This window comes from Neomonachus schauinslandi, chromosome 4, assembly GCF_002201575.2.
Source record: "Neomonachus schauinslandi chromosome 4, ASM220157v2, whole genome shotgun sequence".
Classification (NCBI taxonomy): Eukaryota; Metazoa; Chordata; class Mammalia; order Carnivora; family Phocidae; genus Neomonachus; species Neomonachus schauinslandi.
In genome coordinates this window covers 73,344,540-73,369,959 of record NC_058406.1, presented here as the reverse complement: position 1 = coordinate 73,369,959, position 25,420 = coordinate 73,344,540, and the positions used below count along the sequence as shown (strand labels likewise).

Sequence of the window (25,420 nt, the reverse complement as noted above, 5' to 3'; positions counted from 1 at the left end):
AGGGGAGAGTGATGTTAAGGCTCCAGGAAACTGAATTACGGGTCTCTGGAAGTTAGGTTAATGATAAGAAAGCTTCTTCCTTATAAATCACTAGGACATTTGTAAACTGAGGGAGACTCCTGTCCTGCAGGACTGTGATCTTTATCAGTTAACCATTTGTTTTTCCTTTAGGGCAGTCAGGAGTGCCTGAGGAATGTCACATATATCCCATGTTGGGGGCGGGGTAGGGTGTCAGCTTCTGTTTTGTCCTCAGCTAGCCTTCTGCTCCCTCATCACAGACATCTCCTTGTTCAGCTAAAAGATAATCAAGAGCTGTTCTATTATCAAGGACAGTTTTTGCCAGTGAGGCTCAAGATCTTTGTTGGGCACCAATGCCATTAGCAACAGATTCTGCATTTTCTTCAAAAGTGAGGGAGAGGTTTCTGATCACATCTTGTTTTCATTAACTCCTAACCGGGAAAGCATGGCCCTCCCAAAAAGAAGCAAATCCTGAATCCTGAATGCCTCCTGGTAGGTCTTTTTTATCTCAATGGTATAAATTCAGGGAAGTCAACCAATGAGATATCTTAGTTCGCTTGTGAAAAGCTGGAGGTACAATTAACTTAAGAGTCATTGCCCAACTGTGGGCCAACTAGGCATTCATAGGCCCAAGGAGAATGCTAACTGCCACAGACAAAGACACACAAACCATTCCCTTTAGGTGGTGCTATTAATGAATTCATTCACAGGGATTATTGCATTCACCCTCTCAAGCCTGGGGTCAGTTAGGTTTTCACCACCCACCAGAAGAAAATCTCCTAGCCTGAGAGAATGAGTTGTTCTAAATACCCTGCAAAGATGGATGTTGCTGGTGAGATGTCTTGGGGGGGGGGGGGGCACATGTAAGCTAGATGATCACAAGAACATGAGGGTGCAGATGTACCAAGATTTACATAAGTGGTTGTGTCTCATTGGGTGTGTACACTCATAATTAAAGAAAGATAAAAACAAGGCATAGGTTGTTCTGGCTGTAAACGTTGAAATCAATGGGAGACTTCTGGGGGAGTCAGTTGTAGTTTGCAGTGACACTAGGAAAAGAAGAGAAATTAGTCACAGGGAGGACCAGGGGGTCTCTAGCATCATGGACAGATTGGAATCTTTGATGACAAACCTAGCAATCTGAAAGGTGACCCCCCCACCATCCCCAGCAATGGCCTGGGAGAGACGCATGAAGGTGTTATCTTTCCAGGCGAATGCCAAAGGAAAGAAAGAGGAGAAAAAAAGATTTCATGTTAAAGTATGAAGTCTTGATCTGGCATCTTGGGCAGAATCAGTTCACCTTGATGTGAACTACTTTGTCTTCCCTTTTCGATTTGACTTCGAGGTCTCCAGTGTCTGTACAGGACCAGAGGTCAGGTGGGGCCGTCTTTAGCTGTGAGATGTGTATGCAAGGCTCAGTGCCCTCTAGTTTTGCAATATCAGTGGTCAGGAACATCCTTTCCAATGTGGCTTGAGAGCTGCTTTTTCCTCCCCTCCCCCCAATCATGCTTCCAAAATACCCAATCACTAGGCTCCAGACTGACCAACAGGATCCTTTGAACTGGGGTCAGAGAAAGCTTCTTTAACCTGTTGATGGTAGGCTTTAGCATTAGACATTAAAAGCTTACAGTAGCTGGTCATACTGGCATGAGGGCAGAAGGGATCCTACTGGGAAGGGATCAGCAGAAAGTTGCATGCGAGCAGACTTTGGCCTACCAGTGACCATCTGGTATGGAGTAAGTTTATGTTTCCCAAGGGTGATACTGTGAATTATCAACAGAGCTAGCAGCAGCATCTTAGGCCAAGGGAGTCCAGGAGTTTCAGTAAGCTTAGAGATTTTAGGTTGGAAAATTCCATTAGTTCTTTCGACTTTGCCAATGATTGAGGGTAATAGGGACAGTGATGATTCCAAGGTGTTTGTAAGGCCTTTATTAAAACTTGTATGATTTTCTCAGTGAAGTGGGTACCTTGATCACTGGAAATTATGGAAGGTATACCCCAAGTGGGAAACATGTTTTCTAACAGTTTCTGTGCCACGGTGAGGGCATTAGCCTTGCAGCAGGGAAAAACTTTAGCCAGCTGGAAAACATACAAACAATAACAGGAACATATTGATAATCCGAGAATGGTGGCAAATGAGTGAAGTCCAGCAGCAGGTGTTCAAAAGGTCCAGAGGGAGGAGGTTTGAGGTGTCTGGGAACAAAAATAGGTTTTCCAGAACTATGGACCTGATAGGTTAGACACTAAACTGTTTTTTTGCAGTCTTGTAGAAGTCTCCCCTGTTGGGAGATTTTATTTATAATTTGAGTTATTTTAAACACACCATGGTGGGTGAAGGAATGTAAAAATCAAAAAACAGAATTTGCCAATGGGTTGGGCAGAACCAAGGGGCCATCTTGGGCTTCCCATATCCCTGACTGTTCATTGAAATTACAGCCATTATTTGCCCATCCTAATTTTTCTGATTCAGGAGCAGACTGTTGCCACATCACAAGGACATTAAGATGGCAAGTCTGGCAACAAGAGGTCAGTTTTTGTAGAAGCAGAATGGACTTTACCCACATGTGCCCCAACCTCTACAAATTCTCTTGCTGCTGCCTTTGCATGAAAGTCAGCTGGGACATTTCCCTGATAGGCTTAGTCCTTTTAGTGTGTGTCTATATTTGAGGACAGCAACTGCAGAAGATAGAAGAGCAGTGAGGTCATGTACTTGTCCATTTTTGATTGGGGTCCCAGTGGACATGAGAAAACCCCTTTGTTTCCATAACATTCCAAATTCATGGACGAACCCCACGGCGTATCGGCCAGCATATAAATATTACCAGTTTGCCCTTTTGATAGACAGCACAGTCTGGTGAGGGTGTGGAGCTCTGCTTGTTGGGCCATTTTAGCTTATGGGAGATTTCCCTTTCCAGGTAGTTCATATTGGGGGGTAACAGCAAAACCAGCCTGGAAATTCCCTTTTACATTTTTACAGTATGACCCATCCATAAACAAAATTAGATCAGAACTAGTCAAAGGGGTATGCCTTGGATCGGGGTGTGGTGTCATGAAGTGGGATGCTAGTACCCCCCCCAGTCGTGGGGCTCACCTTCATTAGGCAGGGGTAATAATGTGGCAGAATTAAGAATGTTACAACAGATGAAGATGGGTGGCAAAGGCAGAAGGACTTCATGAAACTATTCTGCTTGCAGAAAAAGGTTAAGTTAATCCAGAGTTAAGGTGGCTTTGGACAGCGTGTGGAGTTTCTAAGTAGACATCACTTCCAAAAGGTTAGCTCTGCCGAGGCTTCTACCGACTAAAGCTGCAGCTGTAGGTGGGGATAGGTGGGAGCACCTGAAATCAAGTTGCATGGGATAATAGCACCATTGTTTGTCATGTTCTCGCATGAGCATCCCCAGGGCTTGGTTATCTTTTTCATGTATAAATAAGGTAAAAAGTTTTGACTAGTTCGTTAACCCTAGGGCAGGTGGCTCTTCTAAAGTTTGTTTCAGTTTTAGAAGGCGTGTTCATGTGGGTCTTCCCAGGGAAAAGGGCTCAGGAACCCAAATTTGAATAAGTCCATAAAGTGGGGAAGCCCATAAAAATTAGGAGCCTGTAGTCTGCGACAGCCAGCTAGACCCAGAAGTCCATGAGGATGTCACTTTATTGTAGGCCTCGGGAATTCCTGGATTGGTGTAATTCTTTTTGGAGATAGCTGGATCCCTTCAGCACATAGCTTATGACCTAAGGAATGAACAATGTCCAGAGATGATTGTAATTCTCCTTCAGATACCTTATGTCCTTTTTCAGCTAACTCTTGTAGCAAATAAATGGAATCTTGTATGGATGCCTCATTAGTAACAGAGCATGGCAAGAGATCATCCACATGTTGTAAAAAGGTTGATTATCTGGGGAACTGGGGGGTACTTATATCTCGGTGGAGCAGGTAGGAGAAATAAGAAGGGGACTCCATGGACCCTGGCCTCAGAATACAAGTTGTCCAGATGTATTGTTGATTATTCTAAGTCAGGGCAAATAGGTCTTGGCTGTCAGGATCTCCAGGGATGCTGAAAGAGGCTGAACAGAGGTCTGCCACAGTGAGCCATTTTGAGTCAGGCGGAACTTGGAACAAAAGGATGTTTGGGAAAGGGGGGATAACTGTCTTGTTAATAGATTTGGACAAATTGCTATCCCCTCCCAATAGGTTTCCAGACTGGCAAGACCCTCAAGTATTAGAGGGGTAAGTGCAGAAATAACTAACTCCTGGATGATTAGGTCTTCTCTTATTGGTTCAAGGCCTTGTGTGGATATTGAGACAATTTAGGAAGAAGTTTAGTTACATCTGTAGGAATTTTTATAGGCACTGCACTCTTTATCCTCCCAACGGCAATACTAGAAGTACCCCATCGAATTTCGGACATCTCGATTAAATTAAGGAACTTTTTTTTTTTTTAAGATTTATTTATTTATTTATTTGACAGAGAGATAGCACAAGTAGGCAGAGCGGCAGGCAGAGGGAGAGGGAGAAGCAGGCTCTCTGCTAAGCAGGAAGCCCGATGTGGGGCTCGATCCCAGGACCCTGGGATCATGATCTGAGCCGAAGGCAGCCGCTTAACCAACTGAGCCACCTAGGTGCCCCAAATTAAGGAACTTTTGTTAGAAGTTTTCTGTTTCAAGAACAAATAGTAAAGAACATGAAAGATCATCATTAACATAAAAGTTACCTCTGAGAAAAGGACTATACTGGGGGCTGGGCTACACTTTATCTGTATCACTTGCTTGTTTTTACAATATTTTATTGCTTCTGTAATTTTAAATAAATAATACTTTAAAGGTTAAGAAAAGAATTACTGCTATACAGCAAGAAAAGAAAAAAGAGGAACTCAGGATGAAAATCACTATTTGTCCCCCATTTTAGCACGTAGATCTTAAAGGCTTAGAAACTGGGATATAAAGTTTATATTATTCCTTGGTGCCAGAAAGCCAAAGAAAAGAATTAGTAGATTGATGAGAGAAAGATGGAAGAGAAGAAGCAAGGAAGGAAGAAAGGAATCCTTGCTGGTGAGATGTCTCATGGAACACCCACTCCTGCTACCTCACCATGTGACCCTTGGTTAGACTAACCTTATTTTAGATTTAGTCATTCAGACTGCAGTTTTGTAGCCCAGTGGTTTTCTGCTTTGCTTTCATTAATGATGTGGGGTCTGCTTCTCCTCAAAATAGCCTTCCTAAATAGGATTTCTCGAGGAAACTATTCCGTATGATGCCATAACAGACACATGTTAACACATTTGTCAAAACCCATGGAATTTACAACACTTAGAGGGAACCCTAAGATAAACTGGACCCTGTGTAATGAGGTGTCAGTATTGGTTCATCAGTTGTAACAAATGTACCACTCTGATGGGGGATGTTATTGGTGGAGATAGCCAGTGGGGGGCTATGGGAACCCTGTACTTTCTACTCAGTTTTGCTGTGAGCCTAAAACTACTCTAAAAAATAGGTCTGGGGCACCAGCGTGGCTCAGTCGGTTAAGCGTCCAACTCTTGATTTCAGCTCGGGTCTTGATCTCAGGGTTGTGAGTTTGGGCCCCACATTGAGCTCCATGCTGGGTGTGGAGCCTACTTAAAAAAAAAAAAATAGGTCTATTAATTTTTTTTTTTAAGCGTCTTCTAAAATTTACATGCCCATCAAAAAGCACAAAAACATTTCTTTTATAGCAGCTCAAACAAAAACTTTCCCTTCTCCTTCAGTTTGTCCTTCCCTAAAGAAACCACAGCTCTCTGTTTTTGATGTGAAAATACTGTCTATCGTACAGTTAGTACATACCCGTCTCTTTACCCTATTTGGTGTAAAGTTCACTCATCCTCTTTGTATCTAAGAGAATCTTTTCCATTTTCTAAGTGGACACTAGGTGTTAAATATATGGTGTGTTTTCCACTACGGATTTTAACTTACTTAATCATCATCAAGTTGGATTTTTATATAATTAGTTTTTCCCCTTGTATATATTAAGTTATAGGTCCCTGCTCTATGTTTCCACTTCTGAGTTTTACTTTTGGTTCTTCTACCACTGCAGGAATATTCTGTGCCATCTAGTGGCAAAAGACTGATTTGCCTGGTTTTTTGGAATGTATGTATAGTCATAACTTGGAAGACATCAAAATCTATGAGATAACTGTTAATGTCTGCTTGCTTGAGGGAGCATTTTGTCCAAAGGGAGAGAGAAGACATGATTTCAGAATGCTCTGGAACCTTTTTTTTTAATTATTTTTTTTTTCATTTTTTACTAGATCTCTGTTTTTTAGAGCATTATAGGTAGGTTCAGAGCAAAACTGAGCAGGAACTAGAGAATTCCCGTATATCCCCTTCCCTCCCACACACATAGCCTCCCTTTGTATTGTATCCACCACCACAGTGATGCATTTGTTCCAGTCGATGAACCTGCATTGACACATCATTGTTACACAATGTCCATAGTTTATATTAGGGTTCACTCATAGTATTGTACATTCTATGGATTTTTGACGATGTATAATGACACAAATGCGCCTTTATGGTATCTTGCAGAATAGTTTCACAGTCTTAAAAATCCTGTCTTCTGCCTGTTTATCCCTCTTTTCCCCTCCCAAACCCTGGAAACCATTGATCTTTTTACTGTCTTCATGATTTTACCTTTAAGGTTCCCCCATGTGTTGTCTCTTTACTGAAGAGCTCATTTTTATTTTTTTTAGCACTGAATAATATTCTGTTGTCTCATTGTATCACAGTTTATCCATTCACTTAATGAAGGATATCTTGGTTGCTTCCAAGTTCTGGCAATTATAAATAAAGCTGCTATAGATATTCACACACAGGATTTTTTATGAACATAATGTTTCAACTCCTTTGTGTAAATACCAAGGAGAGTGATTGCTGGATTATATAGAAAGTGTATTTTTAGTTTTATAAGAAACTACTCTGGCAGCTTTTTAAAATCAGCTTTATCAATACAATAAACAACATCCATTTAGAATGTAAAACTCACTGATTATTTAAAGATGCATGTATTATGAGACCATTGCTAAAATCAACATACAGAACATGCCCATCACCCCTAAAAGATCCCTAACATTCTTTAGCAGTCCATCCTTCACTCTCTTGATTTGCTCTGGCTCCATAGATTAACTTGCTTTTTAAAAAATTATTATCTTAGGGTTACCTGGGTGGCTCAGTCAGTTAAGCCTCTGACTCTTGACTTTGGCTCGAATTATATCTCAGGGTTATGAAATCGAGTGCTGCGTCCAGCTATGCACTGGACTAATGCATAATGATTTTTAAATTTATGCATGTTGTGGTGTATCAGTAGTTCATTCCTTTTTATTTCTAAACAATATGCCATTATATGGATGTACCATCATTTGTTTACCCCTAGTAAAGGGGTAAGTATAACAAACTTATAGTTTGTTTGTAAAGGGGTAAGTATAACAAACTTATAGATTGTTTCCAGTTTTTTGCTATTGTGAATAAAACTATTATGAACATTTGTGTACAAGTCATTATGTAGCCATATGTTTTCATTTCTCTTAAGTAAATACCTAACAGTGGAATGGTTAGGTTGTATGCTACATTTATGTTTAATTTTTAAGCTAAGCAGCTTTCCACAGTGGTTGTACCATTTCACATTCCCACTAGGGTTGTATGAGTTCTAGCTACTCTGCATCCTTACCAACACTCAGTATCTACAATTTTAGCCATTCTGATGGGTATCTAGTAGTACCTCATTGTGGTTTTATTTTGCATTTTCCTAATGACTAATGGCATTGAAGATCTCTTATGTGCTTTTGGCCATTCTTATATCTTCTACAAAGTGGCTGTCAAACCTTGTTTGCCTTTCTATTGAGTTGTAAAAGTTCTTTATGTATTCCAAATAATAGTCTTTGTAAGATATGTGTTGTAATACTTTCTCTCATTCTGTGGCTCACCCGGTAACTATTTAAGATTTGTGAGCACACTGAATGATATTGTAGGGGAGGAAAAATATAACTCTATAATCCATCCTCCTAGGTTTTCTGACTGAGGCCCTGCAAATTAGATTTACAAAAGTCAGATCAACAAGAGTAAAACAAACATAATTAACATATGCATTGTACATACACACAGAAGAGTTTAATGATGAATAACTAACTCAAAAGGTTGGTTAGAACTTGGGCTTGGATAGCATCTTAAGGAAGAATAGTAAATTTATAGAGAAGTGACAAGACAAAGGAAAAGAGGCTTAGGAATGGAAAATAAGGGTAGTTTTAATAAGAGTTCTTACATAGTTACTCCTCTGGTGCTATTTCAGCTGATAAAAGTCTAGAATTGTCTCTGGTGATTGTCTTGCCTATCCTGGTAGAGAGGGGAGGGCAGAGAGTTTTTCTTGCATCTGCTTCTTCTCAGTTACCTTTAGCCCAAAATGGTCCTTATGTCAAAGTGGCATATTTCGGGGTGGCATACTCTGATTTTCTACAAAATCATAATAGATTTCATAGGTTTTTTTAAGTCAAGCAATAATAATAATAAATATTTTTTTGAGTGTTCACCATGTGCCTCTGCACTATGTGCTTTATATGATGTCTCATTTAATCCTTCTAGCTGTCCTATTTTGTAAATACTATTTTTATCTCCAATTTACAGCTAAGGAAATGTGGGTTTGGAAGGGTTTAGTAATTTTCTTTAATTACAGTCTTAATGTCTTTAATCATCATCTATATGTTGTCAGGTAGATTATGTTTAATAGTTTCCTATGGCCACTACAGCCATAGGAAATTAAAATTACCACAAACTTGATGGCTTAATAATACAGAAATTTATTCTCAGTTTTGGAGATGAGAATTCAAGATCAGTATCACTGGGCCAAAATGAAGTTTCAGCAGGGCCACACTCCCTCCAGTAAGGAAATCTGTTCCTTACTTTGTCCAGCTTCTGGTGGCTGCTGGTACTCCTTGGCTTATGGTCATGTCAGCCTAATCTTCAAGGCCAGCATCTTCAGATTGCCCTCTGCTCTATCTTCACATGGCCTTTTCCTCTGTATGTGTATGAACCCCTGCTTCCTTTTAAAGATACCTGTGATTATATTTAGGGCCCACCTGGAAAACCCAAAAATAATCAAGACCAACTCAAGACCCTTAATTCAATCACATCTGCAAGGACATAAGGCAATAGTCACAATTTCCAAGGGTTAGGATGTGAACATCTTTTGGGAGGTCATTTCTGAGCCTACCACAGTGGGGATTATGGAGAAGATCACATCAAACAGGGGGAAAGAATTTGAATAAAAGCATGGGAAACAGGGGTGCCTGGGTGGCTCAGTCAGTTAAGCGTCTGACTCTTGATTTCGGCTCAGGTCATAATCTCAGGGTCATGGGATTGAGCCCTGTGTTGGGCTCTGCACACTGGGCATGGAGCCTGCTTAAGATTCTCTCTGGGACGCCTGGGTAGCTCAGTTGGTTAGGCATCCGACTCTTGATTTTGGCTCAGGTCGTGATCTCGTGGTCATGAGATCAAGCCCTTTGTTGGGCTCTGTGCTCAGTATGGGGTCTGCGTGAGACTCTCTCCTCCATCTGTCCCTCCCCCTGCTCTCTCTCACATGCGTGTGCACTCTTTCTCCTTCTCTCTACTAAAATAAAAAATAAAAAAAATAAAAGCATGGGAAACAGAAATACCATGAGTGTAATTAGAGAATGGCACGTGGCCCTGAGCTGTTGAATCACTGAATCACTGTATGTGAGGGGATAGCGTGGTGGGAGAGAAGGCTGAAAGTAGATTAAGGGCCTTGAGTGACAGGTTTGAATTTGAACCACATTCCATAGTTTGAGGAGAGTCACTGAAGATTTTAGAGAGAAGTAGTAGCCCATCATCTGTTTTAAGTGCATGGCTCTTTAGCACTGGGTGATAGGTTAGAGGGAGGATGCCCTTGAAATGGGCATTAAAAATGAGGATAGTTAAAAAGATGGGGGATTTCATTCATGTGTTCAGAAAATACTTGTAAATACAACCTGCCAAACACCATTTTAGTTACTGGAGATACAGCACTGAGCAAGATAAGTCCTTGTTGTCTGAGGTTTTCATTTTATTTTATTTTATTTTTATTTTTTTTTTAAGATTTTTATTTATTTATTTGACAGAGAAAGACACAGCGAGAGAGGGAACACAAGCGGGGAGTGGGAGAGGGAGAAGCAGACTCCCTGCCGAGCAGGGAGCCCGATGCGGGACTCGATCCCGGGACTCCAGGATCATGACCTGAGCCGAAGGCAGTCGCTTAACCAACTGAGCCACCCAGGCGCCCTGAGGTTTTCATTTTAGTGAGCAAGATAGATAATTAAGAAATAATGATTTCAAATAGTGGTGAACGTCATAAGAAAATTAAATAGAGAAACATGCTAAAATTCTTGGTGGGGCTAGTAGGAGAGAGGCAGTGAGTAATATTAAGGCATATAGTTTTAGAAGCCCTCTCTGAGGAGGGTATATTTTGATATTTGTGTGTGTGTGTGTTTAACCATACAAATACTTATTTATATAGTAGGGAAAACTCATTTTCATCTCCTCCAAGGCACCATGAGGTCCGACCACATGTACACACACACACACACACACACACAGATTGCTTGCTACACACCAGTTTCCAAGTGGAGGAGGCAGCCATTGCTGCTCTAGCATTCACCCAAGGAAACAAAGGCAGGGCGAGGTGAGGTGGAGAGGAGAATCTGGGCCTAAAAGAAGGGCATTCCAGGCAGAGCACACAGCAATTGCAAAGGCTTTTATATCAGCAACTTTGCTGCAGTACCAAAACCCACAAAATCTTACCTTCTTAGGTCACTAAACCTTTTATTCTCACCCATATTATATGTAGGCTACAAATCAGTAGTGGCTTTGCTCCAGATTGTAGCTCTATTCTGTGTCTTTTTATTCCAGGATTGAGGCTAAAGGAGTAGCTCCTCTCTGAGACATGGTCTTCTCATAGTAGAGAAGTGTGAGTATGAGCCGTAACCATGCAAAAGCACTTGCAGCTACTTAGATATAGTAGGTCACATCCACTCACACTCCATTGACCAGAGCCAATCACATGGCCAATCTCAGAGTCACTCCTTCTGAAAAGGAGAGGTGAATAACTATATAGAGTAATATAATATATAATAGAAACAAGCCAGGTATGTTTAAGGTATAGAAAGAAGAAGGGCTCAATGAGAATAGAGAATCTTGGTTTGTTTTGCTCGCTGATCTATCCCACACCGAAGAATACCTTGTGCACAGTACATATTCAATAAATATTCGTTGCATGAATGAATGAAAGCCAGTGTAGTTAGAATGTAAAGGAGACATGAGATTGCAGTCACTAACAATGTATCAGTCGGCATATAAGAGGAAACTTAACTTCACCCCTGCCTTAGAATTTGGTTCTATAGCCAGCTCTTTCCCCTGGCTCTCTGTTGCAGCAGTAGAAGCTTCAGCTCTGTATCTTTAGCTCTGCTACAGATTCCCTATGAACTTCCCGTTTAGATGGACTGCCATAGCCTGAGACCCCTCCCTCCTTTCAAGAACATCATCAACTCCTATTTCTCCAGAAAATGCTCTTTTCCCCATTCCATCTATATTTTTCAATAGAAGCTAATGTCTTATAGAGGTACTCTCCAGGGGTAGGTGACAGCTTCTGGCTCAGGGAGCACACCTGGAAGAACCAGGGGATTGTGGAGTCAGGTCTGTACCATTACTTGATTAGGTAGTGAGCACATTAAAAAGACATCATCCAAAAAAAGGGCATCAGCGTTCGACTGTGTCTCTACACCTCTCATGATCTTGCTCTACACTGCTTTTGCTAATGTTTTTTCATCATGATCTTAACAACCATACTTATATAGTACTTTTTAAATTGTTGGGGAAATGCTACAGTTTATTAGCCAAGGCTAGGCCATTCAGAGCCCTTCCCTAGAATTTTCAAAATTGGAGTAGAGAAAACAACTCTCAGTCCCTCTGGTGGTGAAACTGGGAGGTGTGACTGTGTTTTTGTCTCCTGTGGAGAAAAGCAGACCGAGATTGGGTAGAAATGTGGATGAAGCAGAGCCCTGGTGAGGTTCAGTTTTCTGGCTTCAGTTACCTGTAAGCCTGGCCACACTTCTTTCCTTATCATGGTGACACGAACTTTCTAATAAATTCCCCTTTTTGCTGAAACTGTTTTTGATTGAGTTTCTGTCTGTGCAGCTGAGAGAGCTGAGTAATATAGCTACTATGCACTGATCTGTTTCTCAGCCTCAAAGCTAGGAAAGAATATAACAAAGTTTCTTCTTAGTTTAGGGAAAAATCAACTTTCTGGCAAACTCTCAAACTGGTAAAGTGTCAATAAATTATGCAATTTATTATGCAATAAATTATGCAGTTATGTTCAAAATTTCTTTTTATTTTTTTTAAAGATTTATTTATTTATTTGAGAGAGGGAGAGAAAGAGCACCAGAGAGCAAGAACGGGGAGGAGCAGAGGGAGAGGGAGAGAGAAACCTTAGCAGACTCCTCACGGAGCTTGGAGCCTGATGTGGGGCTTGCTCTCACAACCCCATACATCATGATCCAGCTGAAACCAAGAGTTGGACATCTAACCGACTGTACCACCCAGAGGCCTGCAAAATTTCTTTTAAAAATAGATCTGTATTAAAAAAAAAAAAACAAAAGACTGGTGCCTGGGTGACTCAGTTAAGCATCTGCCTTTGGCTCAGGTCATGATCTCAGGGTCCTGGGATCGAGCCCCACATCCAGCTCCCTGCTTGCAGGGAACCTGCCTATCCCTTTCCTCCGTACTGGTGCTCTCTCTCGCTATCTGTCTCTCTCTCTCTCCAATAAATAATATTTTAAAAATCTTTTAAAAAAAGACATTTAGGAAGTAAGTGCTAAGGAATGAAGGGAAATAATACCAAGTGTCATCACTGTTGTTGCTGGAACATCAAATTTTATACCTTACATTTTACATAAAAGTAAATCAAAAGTTGTGTGTTTCATTAGTTTAGCTATATATTGACTAAATATTGATGATATTTCATCTGTGTTATAGTAGGGCATTCCCCTCCACATCAAACTTTAAAACTGAAGGAAACAGAATAGGAACCCTATAATTAAATGCACAGTAGAAACACACTACCTATAATTGCAAAACATTGAGAATAACAAATGCCCAAACGATAGGGAATGAATGAGTAAAGAAACTGAAATAATATCTGCTAATCAAAAGTGAAAATTTTATGACTGAGAAAATTCATAAAATGTTTAAGATACTCTCTTAAAAGAAAAGGCAAATGTTTAAAAAATTACATGTGATTGCAACATAGATCTGAAAGATAATGGATGTTTTGGCTGCCCCAGCAGCCAGACACCACATTAGAGGGGTCCCCATTATATTGTTACTTTCTGCTCCAGCCTAGTCTTGAAGTACTGGGGTCTGTCTGTTTCTCATGTCTGATTATTGTCTTCACCTCTCTCTAACCATTAGCTTTGTTATTTCTGTTTCTGACCTTTTCTTGCACTCTTTATCTTTTTATGCTTGACTCAGTGCACAGACTCATTGACTCAGCTTCATAGATACTAACAGCCTCAGCTTCCCCAGCTTTAACCCATCATTTGGGAAGACTTTTTCTGCACCTATCCTATCTGACCTAAAAACAGCAGCCTTACAGGCAGAGTCCCCAAAATATATACAGTTGAAACTTTAGTATGCTAGAGTCTTAGGATAATGAGTAATCTTTTTTCTTCTTTCCAAGTTTTCCTTGTGCCAACACCATTGCAGTAACCATTTTAGAAGGAATTAGCAGTAAGCTTTTTCTCATCTCTGCCAAGAGTGGCACCTAGTGGTGATTCTGCAGAACTGCACATTACAGCCTCAAGTGGACAAAAAAAAGATGCTGCTTATTATTTCACTAGCATTTTTGTGTTTATAACATAGCAGTGCAATATTATGTATACCAGGCATTAATTTACTTGGGAGCAGAAACCAGCTCATGGAGTAGCTGGTCCAGAAATTATATAGGCCCTGTAGATTTCCCATCGTACACCTGAGGCTCATACTTAATTCCCCATGAGATTCCAGGTTTATTTTCATTTCATAAGACTGGATCTACTCTGGACAGTAATTCTTATATAGTGAGCATTTGCATCTACTGCTGAATCGTGATGTTTTTAGACACTGTCGGGTATCTTGTAAATGTTCATCACTGTATTAATTTCCTCTGGCTGCCTTAACAGAGTGTGACAAACTGAGTGGCTAAAGCAACAAAACTGTGTTAGCTCGCAGTTTTGTAGGCTAAAAGCCCAAGAGCAAAGTGTACCAGGGTTGGTTTCTTCTGTATGATGTGAGAAAGAGTCTGTTCATGCTTTTCCCCTACTTTCTGGTGGTTTGCTGTCAATCGCTAGCATTCCCTGACTTTCAAAAATACCACTTTCATTTTCATGTGACATTCTCCCTGTATACCAGACTGTCTCCAAATTCACCCTTTTTATAAGGACACTGTCATCAGATTATCCTCCCCACAACCCATGACCTTAATTTAGCAAATTACATCTGCAATGAACCTATTTCCAAATAAGGTCACATTCTGAGGTACTGGGTGGTAGGGCCTCAATATGAATTTGGCAGGGGGGTACATAATTCAACCCACAACAGTCATTGTACCTCCAGACTTCATTTCTGCCATGTTGGTATCAGCCATAGCAATGAATTGCCTTGTCCAATACAATTTGAGTAGAAGTGGTATATGCACATCTAAGCAGAAATTAAAATTTTTTTCCCTCTGCTGTGAAACTAACAGTATTCCAAAAAGAGGCTATTTCATCATCTTATGTCTCAGAGTGACAGTGACATGGAACAAAGCAGACCTGACCTTCAGTGGGTATGTAGTATGAAGAAGAAACCTTTATGATTTTAAGCCACCAAGACTTTGGCGTCATCTGTTACTGAAGCATAAATTAATTTAAGCTGACTGATACAATAAGTACCTAACTTAAGCTGATACCATAAGTTCACTTCTAATGTGTAGATTTTTTCATTCATTCATCAGATATTTGTTGAAAAATTACTATGTGCTAAGCATAGTTCTACATGTTGGACACTGTGATAGTTAATTTTATGTCAACTTGGCTCGGCCAAGGAACCCACATATTTGTTCAAACATCAGTGTAGATGTCTCTGAAGGTGTTTTCCAAATGAGATTAACATTGAAATCAGTAGATTTTAAGTAAATTGCCCTCTATAGAATATGGGTGGACCTGATCCAATCAGTTGAAGGCCTTAAGAGAAAAAAACTAAGCCTCCCCCCCAGGAAGAGGGAATTCGGCCTTCAAACTGCCAGACTGCTGTGCAGATTTCAAACTTGCTGACCCCCACAAGTCCCACGAGCCAATTCCTTGAATCACTATATATATATGCACATCCTGTATTGGTTCTGTTTCTGTGGAGAAACCTGATTAATACAGACACATACCAGTGAACAAACTAGAACTAATCCTCAGGGTTTGCAGTCTAAGGAAGGATATAGATAAATAAACAGGAAAATTACAGTGTTATATATAGTAAATGCTGGAAAGTACTCCATGTAATAGGAGTACGTAGGAAGAACATATAACCTAGACCTAGGGAATCAGAAAACACTCTCTGGAGGAAATGAAGTCTAACTTGAGAACTGAAAGTGGCAAGTGGATTAGGAGTTAGCCAAGTGCAGAGACAGGGTGGTGGGGAGCAGGGATCGAATTGAATATAGAATATGCATTCTCAACAGGGCCATTATTGCTCTCAAGGGGAGAAAATTGGTGCTTGGCAGGTGAAACCAACCATAGCTATTACAATGTTTTGTGACCTTGTAAACCTCAGCCCTATCTGACAAAACTCCTTAATTTATGGGGCAGTAGGGGAGATGATTAGAAGAAATATCTAAAAGGTCTCCTTATGGGGGCAGTGATGAAAAAAAGGTTGGTAAACATTGGTGTAGAAAGACCACTAAGGTAGAGGAATGATCATATGTGAAGCTACAGAAATAAAACGGAATATTTCAAATATTAAAATGGTTGAGTCATAGAGGTGGAAAGGAGCAGAGGCAGGGAGGTTGTGAGAGAGAGGCTGTTCTGGACACAGATTTTAAAATTAAATCTGGAAATAAAATTTAAAAAGCCTTCAATTATCTAAATATTTTAAGGAAAATTGGACTTTGTATCTAAATGACCTGCTGCAGACTTTTCTCAATTGTTTATATATGAATTTGTACTTTGTGTTTGCAGCCACATGCTAAATGAATCATTAAGTTTTAAACATTTTAATGGCAAAGGACAATTGTTAAAATATCTTTTCTGTCTATCATTCTGGGACTTTTTAGTTTTCTAATTGTAGTTTCTAAAATAGCATCATGTTCAGGTGGGTGCTTAATCATAATGATATTCTGGAAGGCACCTTAACCTCTGGAGAATTTGCATGTGATTTACTTCACTGGAGTTTCAAAGATTAAAAAATATGAGAGTAAAAAGGTATTTTTCTTGGCTCCATTGTTGGAATAGAATGAGAACAATGGTCTATTTAATAACCATTATCATTATCTTCCTCCCAGACTGAATTAAAATTGCTTTAATATTCTATTAGGAAAATCTTTATAAAAATGCTGCCAATCATTTTTTTTTTTTTTCCCTAGCAGCTTGTTAACAGTGAACTCAACACTAATTTAGTGCTTTGGGGAGATAGTATAAACTTAATTTTAAAATCTAGAGAACTAAGAAATTGTATGCTGGACCATAATTTTAACTTTTAATATTTTTCTACCATAGCCCTAGCTTCCTTGATATAAGGAGACCTGATCTAAATGTCTAGTACACTTTTTTAGGAGGCAGCATTCTGGTAATATTTTTTATAAGGTCATGTTACATAAAAGACAGTATATAGAAATAGATCAGGGGGCGCCTGGGTGGCTCAGTCGGTTAAGTGCCCAACACTTGATTTCAGCTCGGGTCCTGATCTCAGGGTTGTGGGATCAAGCCCTGCGTTGGGGTCTGCACTCAACGTGGAGTCTCCTTGACATTCTCTCTCTCTCTCCCTCTCCCTCCCTCTGCCCCTTGCCCTGCTCATGCTCTCGCTCTAAAAATAAAATCTAAAAAATGAAAAAAAGGAAAGAAATCTGAGTATGTATTCTGGAGTCAAACTGACTGGGTTCAAATCCTGAGTTGACTCTGTTTGGGTTTAAATGTTACTAGCTTTGTAAACTTGGGCAGATGTGTAAAGTTCTGTAACCTTACCCTCTGACCTCACTTTGCTCCTACATAAATTAGGGGTAATAAGAGAACCACTACATAAGGTTGTTGTGACTATGAAATGATTTAATTATGTACAACACTTAGAACAGTGCCTGCTATGTGCTCAGGACTCAATAATGTGAGCTGTTATGATTTGGGGCTCTCTATTGCATAGTTTTAAAACCATTTGTTGAGTGCTTCTTTCCTGTATGCCATCCAAGGCACGTACTTGTGGAACTGTTGGTCCATCTTACCTAAAATGATCTTCAGAGAATGACTCAAGGTATTTTTTTAAACTGACTTTTTTAAGTATCATTATTGTTTTCTTCAGTACATTTCAGGCCTTCAAATTGGTTTATTTTTTTAGGTGAGGGTGATATTTTTGTTCCTTTGTGAGAAGATAAACATCTAAGGATCATAAGAAAAAGCATTCCTTAGGGCAGTAGGTGGGAGATGATTGCACCTCAGAATTTTGTATTTTGGGGTCTGGCATTTGTCATTATGGTACTGCTTTTTTCCATGGCAACAGTAGGGAAAAGGTAGAGCTATCTGTGATTTTCTGGCTTTTTTGTTGATTAAAGAAATTTAAAAAACCTTTCAATATTTGTATCTTTCAGAAGATGTCTTTGAAAATCATCAATGCGAAACGAATTGAAGGCCTTGATAGTAATGTGTGGTGAGTACCTTGGAATAAGCAACAATAATTTGGTGATGCTTTTTTCCTACACATTTTGGTATTCTTAGTTGGGTACCAAGAAATTGAGATTTGTAAGAAACTTCTAAGTTCATTAGTTCAGCCATCATTTAATTAGACAAAGTCATTTCATAAGTGGTAAAGTTTTTGTTGGGAACTCATTTTTTTTTATTTGTAAGACTAAACTAGGTCTTAGTTTTTCAGTTTTATGTTAAGATCATGAGGTATAAAATGCTAACTTTGTAATTATGGTACTTATTAGTATTTTTTTTAATTTTAGGATTGAATTTACAAAGTTGGCTGCAGACCCCTCTGTTGTGAATCTTGGTCAAGGCCTTCCAGATATATCCCCTCCTATATATGTAAAGGAGAAATTATCGGAGATTGCAGCAATTGATAGCCTGAACCAGTATACACGAGGCTTTGTAAGTATATGAAGACCATGTGGGGCATGAACTTGTATTTTATATTGTATTTTGTGTGAATGTACTCCTGTCACTTCTGTGTACTTGGCTTTCTGGGACCAACTGTCCCAAACTAATAATCAGAGGGACCACCACCCTTGCCCTTACCTCCTAGAAGGAGCCGTCCCCAACTTCTAACCCCTCCACAGTCTTATCTTGGTTTTTCCTTTACTTATAGGGTCTGATGGCAACAAGGGAGGGAGAATCTTCTCTCTTTTTTGTCCAGGTTTTTTTTTTTTTTTAATTCCAGTATGGTTAACGTACAGTATTATATTAGTTTCAGGTGTACAATATCGTGATTCAGCAATTCTACACATTACTCAGTGCTCATCACGATGTGTACTCTTAATCCCTGTCACCTATTTCACCCATCTCCCTGCCCACCTCCCCTCTGCTAACCACCCATTTGTTCTCTGTGTAGTTAAGAGTCTGTTTTTTGGTTTGTCTCTCTCTTTTTTCCTTTGTTTGTTTGTTTTGTTTCTTAGATTCCACATATGAGTGAAAGTGTATACTATATGTCTTTCTCTGACTGACTTATTTCACTTAGCATTATACTCTCTAGCCTCATCCATGTTGTTGCAAATGGCAAGATTTCATTCTTTTGATGGCTGAGTAGTATTCCATTGTGTGTGTGTGTGTGTGTGTGTGTGTGTGTGTATGTATGTATATATATTGTGATATATATAGAGATATATATATATCTCTCTATATATATCACATCTTCTTTATCCATTCACTTGAACTCTTTCCATATTTTGGCTCTTGTGGACATTGCTGCTATAAACATTGGGGTGCAGATACCCCTTTGAATCAGCACTTTTGTATCTTTTGGATAAATACCTAGTAGTGCAATTGCTGGATCACAGGGTAGTTCTTTTTTTTTTTTTTTTAAGATTTTTATTTATTTATTTGACAGAGCACAAGCAGGGGGAGCATCAGGCAGAGGGAGAGGTAAAATCAGGCTTCCCCGCTGAGCAGAGAGCCTGACGCAGGGCTCGATCCCAGGACTCCGGGATCATGACCTGAGCTGAAGACAGAGGTTTAACCGACTGAGCCACCCAGGCACCCTGGGTAGTTCTATTTTTAACTCTTTGAGGAACCTCCATACTGTTTTCCAGAGTGGCTGCCCCGGTTTGCAATCCCACCAACAGTGTAAGAGGGTTCCCCTTTCTCCACATTCTCGCCAACATCTGTCATTTCCTGACTTGTTAATTTTAGCCATTCTGACAGGTTTGAGGTGATATCAAACCTGTCAGAATGTGGTTTTGGTTTTGATTTGTATTTCCCTGATGAGGATTTTTTCATGTGTCTGTTGGCAATCTGTATGTCTTCTTTGGAGAAATGTCTGCTCATGCCGTATGCCCATTTCTTGACTGGATTTTTTGTTTTTTGTGTATTGAGTTTGATACATTCTTTATAGATTCTAGATACTAGCCCTTTATCTGATATGTCATTTGTGAATATCTTCTCCCATTCTGTAGATTGCCTTTTAGTTTTGTTGATTGTTTCCTTTGCTGTAACCTATGCCCATTCTTTAAATATTTTCCAGTTTTTGTAAATATATGTGAGTATATGTATATATGTGGTTTTATATTGGAATAAGCACAGGGGATGGTATTGCACTATCATCAGGCTGTGGAAGACATTGGTCACCTCAGGGAGATGTGAAGGAAGTGTTGTTGAGGAGAGATCATAATTCTTTTTAACACAACTTTGCCTAGTTTTAATTATTATATGAAGAATGCATTATTTTTGTAATTAAAAATTTTAAGAAAACACAGACCTTTATTATTCTGAGGAAACATGTGTAGTGTTTATGGTTGCTTTCAGATCACCCATTGCTAGAATTTGTTAGATCTGTTATTAAAATGAAATTCAGAGGAAATTTTGGATTTCCAGGAGTGGTGACAATCTTTTCTTGCTCTTTTCACAAATTATGTATATTTTTTGGAGCTTGAATTTAAGTAGTCTTTTTCCCTTGCTATTATTTTTTAGTTTACTGGCTGTGTTCTGTTACCCCCCCCCATTAGTAATTATACCCAATTTCTCTAATATTATAATATCTCCTAATTTCAAAATATGAAAAATAGGCTACAGCTTTGTTTTTGTTAATTTTAATTGGGTGAGGGCCTGTGACATACTAGCCAACATTCTGTCAAAGGTGACAACAAAAGTATCTTAAAAAAAAAAAAAAAAAGCCTCCTTTTCATGTGAGCTGGGATGGATAACTTAAAATGACCAAAGGCTATTTTACTTCATAAACCTGGGGTATATCCTACCAGCCTCCCTCTTGTCCTGTATCCTGACCCAGTTTATTACTCCAGAGTCCTAGGTGCCCTGCACTTGGACTCTCACTTGCAACTGACAGAAAATCAAGGTGGTTCTCCAAAAGCAAAAAGAGGAGCTACATGCTAGGAAAAAATAAGCCATAAGAAATACTGACTTCAATACCAAATAAGACAAGGAGGGGAAAAGGGAAAGAAAAGAAAGAGAAGGAGGCAAGTGCAGAGATACAGAAGAAGAGAAGAATAGAGGAAGAGCGAATGAAGGAGTTAAGACTCCCTACAGGGATGCCTGGGTGGCTCAGTCAGTTAAGCGTCTGCCTTCAGGTCAGGTCATGATCCCAGGGTCCTGGGATCCAGTTCCGCATCGGGCTCCCTGCTCAGTGCGGAGCCTGCTTCTCCCTCTGCCCCTCCCTGCGCTCGCTTTCTCTCTGACAAATAAATAAAATCTTAAAAAAAAAAAAAAAAAGACTCCTTACATGTCTCAGAGTTTGTGCATTTACAGTCCCTTCATTCCTTTGGTGAACGTTGTTGTTTGCTTGGATGACTCCTCCCCTCTTGGCTCTCATGTGGTGAAGAATGTCCTACTTCCTCCTAACATAACTCTCACATGAGCACTAATGTGTATTTCTTTGGGGAATTTGTTTTTGCCCTCTCTCCATAATCCATTGGTTGGCATAATAGCCTTCTCTTTGGTAACATGGAAGAATAGAATCAGGATATATAGACAATGCAGGTTTTCTTATTTTTACAGGGAAAAAAGTCCAACTCTATCCAATATAATTTAGTTACTGTCAAAAATAATTGAATGTGATTTGATTGCTGTCAAAAAATGTACTGTCAAAGATATATTTGGTACTGAAGCCAATCTTTATCAAAACATATACGTTGGAATTTTAAATTCCAAAACCAACTGTTTAATAGGGTTTTTTTTTTTCTTAGTCATTAGCAAGTTTTCATGATCCTTCATGTAGGAAACCTCTGAAAGTAGTGAAAAATGTTTTTTATCTCCATTAAAAAATACAAATTTTCCTTGGATAATTACAAACATAAAACCTAAATTTTAAAAATTCTTTCATTTTAGATCCAGAGTACCTCCAAGAAGTAGATCCCATAATCAAATTCAAGATTTTTTTTTCTTCTTTTTTATTCAACAGGGTCATCCATCACTTGTGAAAGCTCTAGCCTGCTTATATGAAAAATTTTATCAAAATCAAATCAATCCAAATAAAGAAATCCTTGTGACAGTAGGAGCGTATGGCTCTCTTTTTAATGCCATTCAAGGATTAATTGATGAGGGAGATGAAGTAAGTATATTAACATTATCATCTTACCTATATCAATTATTATCATTTGTACTGCCTTTGAATCTTTTATTTATTTTACATTTTATTTTTAATAATTTTTGACGTATAGTACACATGAGTAAAATTCACAAATCGTAAGTATACAGCTTTATAAATTGTTTACAAATGTATATTTATATGTGTGTGTATATGTGTCCATATAACCACAAACCAGGTGAAATATAGTACATTTCTAGCACCTAGAAAGCTCCCTTTTGCCCCTGCCTAGTTTATATTCTTCCAGAGGTAACTACTCTTCTGTCTTGTAACACCATAGGCTCATTTTACCTGCTCTTTAACCTGATATAAATGGAATCACACAGTATGTACTCTTGAACGGCTTCTTTTATTTATCATTATGTCTGTGAGATTCATCTATTTTGTTCCATGTGACTCATTCCTATTTTTACAGCCTGTTTAGGTAAGGGTAAGTGGAAGGGGCTAGCAATGATGGGGAAAATGAGTCTTTCATTTGCACGACTAAAATTACCCTTATCTGACTCAGTCAGGGAGTATTTGGTCAGTGTGTTTTTGTGCCCAACATTGTTAACAGCACCATGTGTAACAAGAAGGATGAGTGATTTCTGCTTTAGTACTGTGACCCACATGGCTCCAGACTCAGTCAGCTCTGCCCCTGTGTCCCCATCATTCTTCCAGTACCCCTGCTTCAGTATTTCCTGACCTCTTCACTCATTCAGAAATCCCTGAGGATCTCCTATGCTAGGCACCACGGGAGATTTTTAAAAAGACAGTTTCTGTGTGGAAGGAGTTCCCCGTTTAGTAGAGGAGATACTTGCAAACTAGTGAATGGGAATGCGTGTGACAGTCAGTGGTGGACAATGTGTAAGTTATGGTGGTGACGGCCTGGAAGACTCCAGAGAGGCATTGCTTAAGTCTGAAGAATGAATATTTACCTGGATCTATGTTGTTAATTCCTTTCTTTGAACTCTCATGGCACTTTCCCTGTACCTCTTGTATAAAAGATACTGCTCTTACTTTGTATTATGTTTTTCTGTTACATCTCTAATTCCCTCTCCTATGCCAGACAATAAGCTACTTAAGGAAACATCTTAAGGAAGTACAGGTATACTTTTATATATATAATCTCTTTTAATCCTATAAACTAGTTGAAAGTTTTATCTCATTCTTTGATGTTGTTAATCCTTTGTTGCTTCCTCCTTCTGCATTCTGCTGGAACATCCCGAGGCTCAGCCCTTGACTTTCTTTTCTCTATTCTTTCTTCCCTGATCACTGTATCTGATATTTTGAAACCACACACGTCACTTTCTATCACATTGACCTGTTTTATTTCCTTTATAGCACTTATTACCATCTGAAATTATCTAATTTACTTCCGTGATTTCTTGTTTTTTTGTCTCTCTTGGTAGAATGTAAGTTCCAGGAGAACCAGTTTATTGCTGTACGGCCAGTCCTTAAAATACTGAGTACTCAAGAAATACTCTTCAGAAAGAGAGGGGAATTATTCCCATCATAAAAATAAAGAAATTGCAGCAAAGAGTGTCAAGCATATTCTTTCAATTTTACCTCCCTGCCTCCCCAATTTATTTTCCTTTATTGAGCTCTCACTTCAAAGCAGGCACCTGTGTTTCTCACTAGGGTTCAAAGATAGGTCGTCTTGGTCTCTGAGAATTTCACAGACTAATTAGGAACTTACAGTCTGCTTGAGGGAAAGATCCCTTCCCAAGGGAATGAACAAAGATTGATTTCTTTGCCCTTCACAGTAGCTAACACCTAACATAGTAGACTGTATAGTAGGTGTTCAGTGTGAATTGAATGACTAGCACAAACAAAGGGGCTTTAGAATGTAAGGCCCTTATATGACTTTAGTGAGAAAGGCCTTTGAGCAGGTATTTCACATCATAAGAAATACACAGTTAAAAGTGCAAATTTAGACCAATTAGGTATTACTAATCTAACCAACAAAAGTTAAGTGAGACAACTTAGTGTTGCTTTGTGAAATTATAAATAGTTACTCAATTTTTCTAAAGCAATTTGGCTGTCTGTATAAGGTGCCATAAAAATGTTTATACCTTTTAGCGGCACCTGGGTGGCTCAGTCATTAAGCGTCTGCCTTCGGCTCAGGTCGTGATCCCAGGGTCCTGGGATCGAGCCCTGCATCGGGCTCCCTGCTCCGCAGGAAGCCTGCCTCTCCCTCTCCCACTCCCTCTGTTTGTGTTCCCTCTCTCACTGTGTCTCTCTCTCTATCAAATAAATAAATAAAATCTTAAAAAAAATGTTTATACTTTTTAATCTAGCAATAGCAATCGTGTGAATTTATTCAGCTATTTAAAAGTAGAGAAACTACATATACTCACAAATAAACATAGCATTGCTATTTATTTATTTATTTTTAAAGATTTATTTATTTTAGAGAGAGAGCGCGCGGACGCATGGGCACTAGTGGGGGGGAGGGACAGAGGGAGAGAGAATCTCAAGCCAACTCCTCCCTGAGGACGGAGCCCATCACGGGGCTCAGTCCCACGATCATAAGATCATGACCTGAGCTGAAATCAAGAGTCAGATGCTCAACCACCTGAGGCACCCAGGTGCCCCAGAATTGTTATTTATACAAACAAATGATAAAAAAAAAAAATCTATTCTAGAATTCAGAAGGCTCTCAAGTAGCCATTAAGATAATAAATATTAAAACTATAATAATAGGAAATTTTCATGAAATATTACTAGGTTTAAAAAGATAAAAAGAGGGGCACCTGGCTGGCTCAGTTGGTTAAGTGTCTGACTCTTGATTTCGGGGCTCAGGTCATGATCTGAGGGTTATAAGATTGAGCTCCGTGTCAGGCTGAACGTGGAGCCTGCTTAAGAGTCTCTCTCTCCCACCACCCCTCACCCCCCGCACTTGTGTGCTCTCTCTCTAAAATATATTTATATATTTTATATATATATAAATAAATATTGAATATATATGATGGGTATACCACCTGGACAGGTTGGCCCTCTGACTGACCTAAAAGCCAGCCCACAGGTGATTAAGAGAGAGCGCGTAGAGGCCAAGGAACAAGGAATATATCTTGAGGGGCTAGGAAAAAAGACTGAATCTAGATGTAAGTAGCATCTTAACTAGTCTCCCCACATCCAGTCTTTGTTTTGGAGTGCTTTTGAGCAGAGAGAAACATCTTTACTCTCAGGATAATACTTGTAAAGTATTATAATTATATAATTATAATGGAGAGCATTGCCGTGTTATCTTCCCTTATAGTCTTTGGCTTCTGCCCCTCTCTGACATTTTATTTTGTAACTTAAAATTTAAAGAAATTCTTAATGTTTTGGCTGGAACATTCCTTTGAGGATGTGATGAGACCTATGGCTTCTTCCCCCAGGAAAACCT

The 25,420-nt window shown here is 39.2% G+C and overlaps 1 protein-coding gene across 5 annotated transcripts in view; it reads left to right on the top strand.

Moving 5' to 3' along the window:
• Positions 1-25,420, top strand: part of KYAT3 (kynurenine aminotransferase 3) — a 62,871-nt gene that overhangs the window by 12,491 nt on the left and 24,960 nt on the right. For all 5 annotated transcript variants that reach the window (XM_021690044.1, XM_021690043.1, XM_021690040.1 and 2 more), the window contains 3 exons: positions 17,885-17,943; positions 18,242-18,386; positions 21,865-22,014. In XM_021690044.1, the coding sequence (XP_021545719.1) occupies positions 17,885-17,943; positions 18,242-18,386; positions 21,865-22,014 (354 nt within the window). The remainder of the gene's footprint in view (positions 1-17,884; positions 17,944-18,241; positions 18,387-21,864; positions 22,015-25,420) is intronic.